The following is a 10,955-nucleotide window of genomic DNA, read 5'->3' on the forward strand; positions in this document are numbered from 1 at the left end:
GGGAAGGTAAGAGAGTTTGTATTTTAATGGGTATGTGGTTTCAATAATGAAGATAAAAAGGGTTTGGAGGAGGATGTAGTGATGGTTGCACAACAATGTGAATGGACTTAAATGCCCTTGAATCATACACTTACAAAGAATTAAGGTGGGAAATTTAATATTGGGTATATTTTATTGCAGTGGAAAAAAAATTTAAGTAAAAAAAAAAAAAAAGAATTGGAAAAATTGTGTTTACTGCATGCTCTTATTAACACATTTGGTCTCCAAAGTTCCATCCACCTGTCTGGCAGCTGGGATTCCAGGGAAGATGGTCTAGCTCCTTAACGTGCAGCACAGCTTAGGTGGTAGCACCCAATAGAACTTTGGAGCAGGAGGAAATGGAATTCAACAGAGATGCATATAAGATTTCAGTATCTAACTGCAATTTAAGGAGATAGATTGATGACAGACTGGCTGATAAACAGATTTTAAAATGACCCAAATACTTATCAACATGTTCATGTTTAGGTAGGCTTACCACCTATGGACCCACAACTACACATCCCATGGAACTACACACAAAAAATACCAAGACATTTTTTAAATGGGGGGGTACCTAATAAGTATTTTTTATTTAAAATGTTATATTTATTTTCCTCTTTCAGAGATCTTTCACCTGCAGCCAGTCTGAAGGTTATGCAGTAAGGTGTGGGTTACACCCAGGCTGTTTATGTCGGTACAGTTAGGGATCAAAAAAAGTGGGAATATCAGCTCAGCCACCCTGGGACAGACTGGGAACAAGTCACTTCACTTTGCTGAGCCATTTCCTCAGCAGCAAAAGACAGAAAATCGAAACATCTTTCTAATTGTGCTACAGTAAGGATTTATTAAAGGAACTTATGGAAAGAAAGCCCAGTGTGCAGTACTCAATAAATGCCATCAATATCACTATCATTATTCAAAAAGCAGAAACTAGCTCTGTTGGATCAGTGTTTCCTTAGAGTTATCCTTTGTGCTAGAAAAATGCTGAAAACATCAAATAGCCTACCACTTACTAATTCAGATTGAGCTTTGCACCCATTTACTTCAAAATTGATTAACATAAGCAAAGAAACTCAACAAGAAAATTTGCCTCCTGAAAATCATAGGCTGGTTTCTGCCCTGGATTCTGCCATATTCTCCCTTGTTATGTGACCTTGAGTAAGTCAGCTGACCCCCTGGAAGTTTATTTCACCCAACAAGAAAAAAGGGAAAATAACCCATATTTTAGAGGAAATGCTAAAGAATTTTATGCATGACAAAAATCTATAAAAATGTAAGAGGTCATTATAACTATTTATCTGCCTTTCACACATACTGGGTTCCTCCTGAAATAAGACAGTCTGGCCCAGGCTGAGACTTAGGCATCGATTGTACTTTCCCTCACTACGTTGTAAGAGCAGCTACTTTAAAAACATGTGCACACGCACTGAGACTTGATATTCATGACAGGAAATTGTATTACTATTGGTTTGAGTGAATTTGAAAAAAATCATTTAAAAGACCCATCATAGTTAATAGGCTATTTCACATAAACCCAGACATGCATGCGCAAGAAAGAATGTGACCTTATATTTTCAGCTCTTTGAAGAGATTAATATATTTATCATTTTCTCTCATAATGGTCCTATTTGCAGGCTCCCCACTCCCCATCCATGCAAAAGGGAAAGTCTGGACTGGACTAGACTTTTCATCTCCAAATCTAGTGGCAAAAAACCAAAGGCAAGTGTTCTCCCGTATCACACCCTGCCGGAGATCACCCCTCGCGGCTTGTCATCCAAACCGTCTGTCCTCATGGGGAGAAGGGGGTTCCACAAGCTGCAAACCATATTACCAGACTTCTGGTCTACCAGCTCTTAGCCATCCCAAACAAACAGCTTAGCTAGCAGGACCCAACAGAACTTTGGAGCAGGAGGAAATGGGAATTCAACAGAGATGCACATAAGATTTCAATATCCAACTGCAATTTAAGGAGATAGATACATTGATGATAGATCGGTTGATAAACAGATTTTAAAATGACCCAAATATTTATCAACATGCTCATGTTGAGACAGGCTTACCATCCATCAACACACAACTACACATCCCATGGAACTATACAAAAAAATACCAAGATATTTTTTAAATGGGGGGTACCCAGTAAGTATTTTATATTTAAAAATTTATATTTATATTCCTCTAAGCTATCTTTGGAGAAGGCAATGGCACCCCACTCCAGTACTCTTGCCTGGAAAATCCCATGGATGGAGGAGCCTGTAGGCTGCAGTCCATGGGGTCACTAAGAGTTGGACCCGACTGAGGAACTTCACTTTGACTTTTCCCTTTCATGCACTGGAGAAGGAAATGGCAACCCACTCCAGTGTTCTTGCCTAGAGAATCCCAGGGATGGGGGAGCCTGGTGTGCTGCTGTCTATGGGGTCGCACAGAGTCGGACACGACTGAAGCGACTTAGCAGCAACAGTAGCAGCAAGCTATCTTTTAAACTGCTGCAGTGAAGAAAAAAAATATTAAAAAAAAACTAGTAGGCTGGAAGAGGTGTATTGTCCCAACCAACTCAGTAAAGGCACGTCCCAGGAATCTACAGTAGAACTTGAGAGCCATGCACGGACTCTATGCAAACACCCGGTGAAGGAGGGCGGCCCTACCGGCCCGGGTGCCTGTTACCTCCGGCTCAGCCTCAGGAACAAGCTGGCGAAGTTCAGTCTGCATGAGCGGCTTCTCCGTGGAACCCGGACGGTCGGGCAGGAGAGGAGTTTCCTCCAGCAGGTTCTCTGGCCCTTCGTTGGCTGTGGGGCTTACCCCAGTCTCCATGACAACACACAGCTGGCTCAATCTGCTTCTCAGCAAGGACTACAAAGGAAACAGAGAGGGGCTCAGTGGTGTCCTCAGTTGGGTGGATGTAGGAGGCCAGGTGGCTAGCCAAGCATCAGACCCACAGAGGATGGGTGGACTGTCTACAGATTCAGATGCTGACCTCAGGAGACCCTGGAGCTGAGCCACATTGGAGAGATCAGATAATTCCTGCAAAAATACAGTCAGAAGCACTTTTCCGTCCATGCTCTCATCTGTTCCTCAGCGTAGCCTGGGACATGGGAATCTTTACCCATATTTGCAGATGAGCAATTGAACTCAAAGGCCTTCTCCTAAGCCACACAGGGACTAACTTAGCTGGATCGGGGCTAAGCCACAATCCTGAATTCAAGACCAACTACAGCACTTTCGGGACCGAGGAAATGGGTCCCATGAAAGAAGCACAGGGCTCGAGGATGGGAGGGCTGGGCTCCGAATCCAGCATTTCCAGCTCGCTCTGGGCCTTCTCAGAGCCTCAGTTTCTGCTTCTGTGTAGGTGAAGCAAAATCTCCCTGTTCTTCCCCAAAACACTGAAGATTCTAAACCAGGGAAAGTCACTTAAATATATGGTATTTTCCTCTGCCAGAATCTTTATCATTGTTGTTGTGATAAATGAAATCTATTATTATTTATTACTATTATTATAATTAAAATAAACATTCACTATAAGAAATGTGGCAAATGCAACTAGTTATACAGGAAGAGAAAAACAGCCATAATATCCTGGGCAAAAACAGCCATGATTCCACAGAGGTATTCTTCCTTCCAAGTAACTTTTTCCTTAGACATTTTCCCAACACTGAGATAATGCAATCTATACAATTTAGCCTCCTGGTTTATTTTCTTCTTTTGTTTTTCACTTAAGGTATCTTACTTACTTCTTGGCTCATCTTCATCTCTCGAATGTGATCAGACAAAAACTGCGCACAGGTCTCCAGGTCAAAATAGACAAACCAGAGCTGGGGAGAGAAGCAGTCATGACCACAGAGGACAAAGCCCGCCGGACCTCGAACTCTCCATCCCCAAGACGGGCCTCACCCCCTGCCTCCTCCCCACAGGCCTGCCCTTCTGGGGATGACCAGATTCACCCTGGTCTCAGATGGGAGCCATTCTGCTGTCTCTGAGTTCCCCTACATAGCCGATCCCCTTTGGATGACTGGCAGACAAATGGCTTTGTGTGCAAAATTCGGAAACTGTCAAACCCTGTCCCAAATGGCTGAAGTCCCATCTCTCTCAAGTCACTGAACATCCCAGATAAACTCTGGACCATCCTGGACATCACATATCCACCTGGGATGAACGCATGTATGTACCCCCTCTATCCACAGTGGTTGGGATGCCCTTCTGTCTGGAACCTAACAATCAAACGAGTGAAACCCTTCAGAGCTATCACCTCCACTGTCCGTGGCCAGGTCAGAGGTCAACAACCTGGGGGCTCTGGAGGCAGGAGCGGCTAAGAAGTCTGCTGGCCCCTCGCCATCACCTCCCGTTCCACCCCCTCCACAGTCCCCAGGAGGCCGGGGTAAACTCAGCCAGGTGGAAATCCTCCATGTTCACACATCACAACCTGAGTTCTGCAAGAAACCACTGGCGCCTGGCCCACGGCCCTGGCCACAGACCCACTCCTCTGGATCTCGGGCCTCCCTCTTCCCGGTGAGACCCAAGGTCACATCTCTCCCACTACCTCACCCCCAAGGGAATATGTGGATTCCTTTTTTACTTTTTATCATGAACGTATATACACAGAAGAAGAGCACAGGAAGGCATTAACTCCCAGTCACCCATCATCTTGGTTCAGTGATCACCTCTTCATGCTGCACTGATTTCACCTCTACCCTCACCCATCACTCACCCTGGACCCCTCTATGCCGCACATCCCCCCCCCAAAAAATCCATTATATCACCCCGTCTCAAGATGCTACTTTGTAACTGGAAGAACCTGGTTTTTTAAAAGATGTGTCCACTCCTTAGTCAATCCAGCCAGCCAGCCATATATCCAACTAACACTTGCCAAGTCGCTCCTCTGTACCAAACGATAAAAGAGGATTTAGAGGTAAATGAGGCTGAAAAGACCCCCAGATTCAAGAAGCTTCTGATCTACACTATCACGCTTGACCTACCAGTAGTCTAGTGATCAAGTTCACCCTTGGTGTCAAGCAAGATCCCTTTACATCCTACACCATCTCGGGCGTGCTTCGTAAACTCAGGACCTGCCTATGTCTGTTCTCTGCCATAGCCTCAATACCTAAAACAGTGCCTGGCACATTGTGGGCTCTCGGTAAATATTTTGGGGATGTACAGGTCATGTGCCCAATGGGCTTCCTACCAAAGACCACCTGTACCCCCACCCCGGGCTCCCACTGGGTAAGATGCAGGCGTGACACTGACTGAGGAGATGCACCAATCCCACTGGCAGAGCACAGCCAGGATCGGGAGCCCTGAGCCTCATCCAGCCCGGCTGTGTCCCAGACACACTGCGTGACCTCCTTCTGGTCGCTTCAGATCTCGCATTTCCCTGGAGCCAAGGAAACACCCAAGCCAGGGGCACACAGCCTTCAGGGTCTGACCTGCCTCTCCAGGGACCTCATCTGGGCACTGAGGGCTTGAAACAGGGGAGGCCCCATCTCTCTGCTGAATAAATGTTGAAGGCAGAATGTAGCTTGGCTTCCTTCAAACTGTCCTTCCAGCCCTGCCTTGTGGAGGTTCTAGGCTGCTGCTAACCACAAAGAGAGGAGTCTCCAGAAGGGGACACAGGAGCAGGGAGGAAGGAAGGGCTGCTGATGCCGTCTCTGTTAGCAGACCCGGGCAGACACTGCACAGACCTGGGGAGCCCGGCCTCAAAGCTCCCACAGAAGGGGTCGCTCGATGACGCAGTACCTGAATCACACTCTGGCAACCTTCCACCGTGTCTGTAACCCCCAGCAGCACCCGGTGTCTCAGGAGGGCTCCGTTGGCAGCTGTCAGCCTGAGGTCTGTGTTGGTGTTGGCCTAGAAGACAAACGCCAGCCTCACGGCCTGAACTTCATGTTGTCGGGGCACTCCTGGGCCCAGGCAATAACCATGCACTGTCCCAGCCCAAGACACCACGGGACAATCTTGGTCTTTAAGACACAGCCACTGTCTCCCCTATACAACAGACTGTGGGGTTGTTGGGACAATAAATTCAACAGTGTCAGCAAGCCTGGGGTGAAGCCCAGCTCCGCTACTTCTGGGTAGTGTGGTCCTGGTCAGCTGTGTCCCTTCTCTGAGTCTCGCTTTCTCCAGTTCTGAATAAGGATAAAAAGTGTCCCCAGCCCTTAGGAAGGTGGTGAGATTGAATTGAGACCGTGTGTGTGAAGCACTTCACCCAGTGCCCAGGACACAGTCATATGCCACAGGTATCTGCAGGAGGAGGGGCTCCTACCTCTCCCAAACAGGGGAAACCAAAGCGGTGTGTACAAATGCTGAGGCTGTCAAGGATGTTGTGTGATGCAGGTTGAACACAAACAGTCAGAGTGACGACGGCCAGGGAGGGGGATCTGCAAGGTCCTGAGTAACAAGGGATTTGAGAAGAAGTCCTTGAGCTGAGGCTCAAAGGAAGACATAAGGAAGGCTGTGTGACCACAGACCAGTTACTTAACCTCTCTGAGCTTTGGTTTCCCCACTAGTGAAGAGTTAATACGTTATATAATACCAGGTAGGATTATGCACTCCCCTTGTGGCTCAGATGGTAAAGAATCTGCCTGCAACGCGGGAGACCCAGGTTCAATCCCTGGGTTGGGAAGATCCCCTGGAGAAGGGAATGGCAACTCATTCCAGTATCCTTGCCTGGAGAATTCCACGGGCAGAGGAGCCTGGCGGGCTACAGTCCACTGTCTCACAAAGAGTTGGACACAACTGATCAACTAACGCACGCACACAAGTAGGAGTACAAGCACGCTGCGTGTATTACATCATTTAGTTCTCCCAGCAATCCTATGAGGAGCTACAATTATCATCCCATTTTACAGATGAGAAAACTAAAGCCCCGAGAGGTTAAGCCATAAGTCACCCCAGGTTGTAGGGCTAGCAAATGGTAGGGGTATCCTGCCTTCTTGTCAGGTTGTTGGGCATAGATATCAGGCCCCAAATACAGAACACATAATAAGTGCTCATTAAATGATGGCCATATTAGAAAGTAAAGGATCCTGGAGGATCAAAAAACAGCAATGAAAGAAGAGCCATTATGCACCTGGGGCCTCCATGCTGCACCTATGAGGAAAAACAGTTTTGTTCATCTCTCTGCCCTATGCCCAGCACATCCCCTGGCATTGCTGAGCCTTCGTGAATACCAGCTGAATAGGAAAGAAACAGAGGAAGGAGGCAGAAACCCATAGCAGGCCTCCCTGAACTGCCTCCCTGAAGCACCTGCCAGGCGCCAGATATTTTTCTTGCTCCTGATAAAGCAGAACACTTAGCATTTTCCCCCTCCCCAAGAGAAGGTTCTTGTTGCAAAAGCAGCCAGTTCAATTTATTTTTTTATAGGCCAAACACAAGACCATGAAAGCATTAACGGAGCCCAAGGGCAGCATTATTTTGTCAGCCTCATCTCGAAGCTCAACAAAGATCCTTTCAGAATGATTGAGCCATAAAGTTCCTATTCGTTCCCGTGAGCACAGGCGCTAAATGGAATTCATACCCTAAACTCTGACCACATTTCCTCACATCCCGCCCTCTCCTCCTGAGTCAGGCAAGAGTAGAGTGTTTACTAAAGGTCTCAAAGTCCATCTCTGTGCCAGGTGCTGGGGAGCTTCCTAAAGTAGCTAGGAGAACAGTGGAGGGGCTTCCCTGGTGATCCAGGTGTTCAGAACCTACCTGCCAACGCAGGGGACACGGGTTTGATCTCTGCTCCAGGAAGATCCCACATGCTGCAAGGCAACTAAACCTAGGCGCCACAGCTACTGAGCCCACACTCCAGAGCCCATGCTCTGCAACAAGAGAAGCCACCACAATGAGGGCCTACGCACTGCAACTAGACAGCAGCCCCTGCTCGCTGCAGCTAGAGAAAGCCATGTGCAGCAGTGAAGACCCAGCACAGCCAAAAATAAACAAATAGATTTTTTTTAAAAAAAGAAGAAAGAATGACGGTGGGGGTGTGGTAGGCAGAATAATGACCCCCCAAGGCTGCTTAAATCCTACCGCACAGAATCTGTGAATTTACGTTATATAACACAGAGGAATTAAGGTGGCAGATGGAATTAATGATGCTAATGAGTTAGCCTTAAAATAGGAAGACTGGCGCAGATTACCTAGACAGCCCAAAGACCCAGGGATCAAACCTGAGTCTCCTGCATTGCAGGCAAATTCTTTACCATCTGAGCCACCAGGGGAGCCCTAAAGTCATCACAAGGGGCCTTAAAAGTGGAAGAGGGAGGGAGAAGACTCAGAGTCAAGAATGTGAGGACTCAATTCACCACTGCTGGCTCTGAAGATGCAGGAAGGGGCCATGAGCCAAGAAACGCAGGAGGCCTCCAGAGCTAGAAAAGACAAGGAAACAGATTCCCCACTAGAGATTCTAGAGAAGAGATAGCCCTACCCTGTCAAAACTTTTACACTACAGAACTGTAAAACAAAACATTGTTTTAAGCAACTACAGTTATGGTTATCTGTTACAGCCACAGAACAACAGTGCACTTGGGTATTGGTCCAGAACATGGATTGGAATCTGAGCTCCTGGCTTTGAATTCCAGCTCTGCCATTTATTAGCAGCATGACCTTGGACTACTCCTTGGGCCTTTTGGAGTCTCAAGTACCTCACCTGTAAAATGAATATAAAAGACTCTACCCAGAGATTTACTGGGGGGTTCTGAGTTAAGGTATGTAAAGCACTTAATAGATGATCTACCACATATGAAGCGCTCAACAGTAACAAAAGACTGATGCTGAAGAAGCAGAAGACAGTTAGCAAACCATGCATTAAGCCAGAGGTATCAATCTCCTTTGTGAATGAAGGCACAGGAATCAGAGGGTTCAAGCTTTGAACTCCCAACTCTGCCAGTCAGACTGGGATTGGCACAAGTTACCTAAACTCCCTGATCACCCACTCTTGGCCTCAGAAGTCGCTACTGAGATTAAAGGTGATGCAACTGTCAACTGAGAGCCAGGCTGGAGTCCACCCACGCACACGGCTATCGCAAGCACACAGGGAGGGGAGGCGCATGGCAGGGGAGACCCAGTCGCCTCAAAGGGCCGTCCCTGCCACTCCCAGACTCTCTCAAAACCCAGCCCGCTTCCAAAAAACAACACACAGGGATCAGAGGGAAAAACAGAAAGGACCTGATCACACGTGTGACTGGACTTCTTTGAGTCACTGGACACATGGGCCAGGGCGAAGTTTCCCAGCTGGGGAAATTCTTTGAAGCAGGTGGAAGAAAGGTCTGACTTGGGGTTCTCCTGCTGGTACAGCCTCTCTGGAGGGAGCATGGCTGGGGTCCCCGGAGGGCTCACCTTCCTCTGGTGTCTCTCAAAGATGACCACGAGAGTCAGGGTGAGGCTCGTGGCAGCCAGGGTCACGAGCAGCACGCCTGCCCAGTGGTTCCCCAGGGCGAACATCTGGCTGGTGGAGTAGATGTTGGCCCACACCACCACGTAGAACACCTGTGAGAAGCCAGAGAGAGGGCATGGTCAGGGACACCTGTCCTTGGGTGGAGCAGCTCCACTCCCAGGGCCACCCTCTGGCCACTTCAGACACCCTCTTCGGATTTAGAGAGCTCACAGTGCCAGACAGACCAATGCGGGTGTGGGGGCCTGTGAGAACAAGCCCTTGTTCCTTGTTCATAAGCAGATGGAGAGGCAAGGGGTTAGAACAGGTATTCCAAATTCCTTCTTACTCTGATTTTAAATAAAACAGAAAAGGGCAGGGCTTGGGAGTGAGATGAATCTGAGTCAGAAGCCCACTTTAAATGCTAAGTGGACTTGACATGTTATGGCACCTCTCTGAGCCTCAGTTTCCTTATCCATAAAATGGGGACAATAATACCTCCCTCATGTGGCTGTTATAAAGGTCAATAAAATAACCAAGTCCCAGAGAGCAGAAAGGTCTTCACAAGACCAGATACTAAGACTGGGGTCTCGGGGGTAGGTCTGCAGATTCCCAGTCCCCCATCCTCTGCCCTTAGTAAATCTGCCATCCACCCCTTACATGAGGAGCTGGTAACAACTCTCCCCCATAAACCTCCTCCTACACCAAACCCAGGGCCGTGGGTACTGCTCTCTCCCCGGCAGCCTGGCCACCAGCCCCTAAAGGCGTTACCAGCACCCAGAGGCTGCAGGGCGTGGCACTGAATTCAGCAGTGTCTCAGGGGACCCCGCCCTCCTTACCACAGCGAAGGCCAGCCGCATGGGCCTCGAGTTGTAGATGATGTATCTCCTCACTTGGGGCTCTAAGAGGGCGCTCTCAGCCAGGCTCCTGTACTGGTCAGCTGGGACCTGTTTGGCCACCCAAGGGAAAGAGACCCGTCGGCCACAGAGAACCATGCCCCTTCTTCCCACCAGCAAACATGCTGTGTCCAGTTCACGTGGCTATCATGTGGAAGTGGGGTGAGTGCATCCTGGGCTGCCCTAGAACGCAGAACAAGGTGCATGGAGCCCTGAACGGCATCACAGGGTCAGAGAAGGACGGGCCCTAATGGGGAGGCGGGACAGCTCAAGACCCAGGGAGACGTCCAGGAGAGGGATCCCCATAACCCCAGGCTCAGCACCTCACAACAGACCCAGGAGAGCCTAATGGTTAAGGGGCAGGCCCTGGAGTTGACCAGCCCTGGGTCCAAACCTTGGCCCTGCCCCTCATGTGCTGCGTGACCCAGAGCAAGGACACCCACTTCTCTGAGCCTCACTTTCCTCCTCTGGAACATGAGGGTAATAATTGTACACTTTATAGAGGTGGTGTGCATATTAAACAAGATAATACATATAACACTTATATATGTATTATACCGAAGAAGGCAATGGCACCCCACTCCAGTACTCTTGCCTGGAAAATCCATGGACAGAGGAGCCTGGTAGGCTGCAGTCCATGGGGTCGCTAAGAGTTGGGAACGACTGAGTGACTTCACTTTCACTTTTCA

The 10,955-nt window shown here is 48.5% G+C and overlaps 1 protein-coding gene across 3 annotated transcripts in view; it reads right to left on the reverse strand.

The window, feature by feature from the left end:
- LOC104985129 (chromosome unknown open reading frame, human C9orf91) overlaps nt 1–10,955 on the reverse strand; it is a 25,391-nt gene that overhangs the window by 3,052 nt on the left and 11,384 nt on the right. For all 3 annotated transcript variants that reach the window (XR_824843.1, XM_010835136.1, XM_010835135.1), the window contains 5 exons: nt 10,210–10,317; nt 9,337–9,486; nt 5,749–5,859; nt 3,750–3,830; nt 2,686–2,871 (listed from right to left, as the gene is read on the reverse strand). Coding sequence is in view for 2 of the 3 variants with exons in the window: in XM_010835136.1 (XP_010833438.1) it covers nt 2,686–2,871; nt 3,750–3,830; nt 5,749–5,859; nt 9,337–9,486; nt 10,210–10,317 (636 nt within the window). In the remaining variant the exon portion in view is untranslated. The remainder of the gene's footprint in view (nt 1–2,685; nt 2,872–3,749; nt 3,831–5,748; nt 5,860–9,336; nt 9,487–10,209; nt 10,318–10,955) is intronic.

The sequence above is a fragment of the Bison bison genome, unplaced genomic scaffold (assembly GCF_000754665.1).
Source record: "Bison bison bison isolate TAMUID 2011002044 unplaced genomic scaffold, Bison_UMD1.0 scf7180017864039, whole genome shotgun sequence".
Classification (NCBI taxonomy): Eukaryota; Metazoa; Chordata; class Mammalia; order Artiodactyla; family Bovidae; genus Bison; species Bison bison.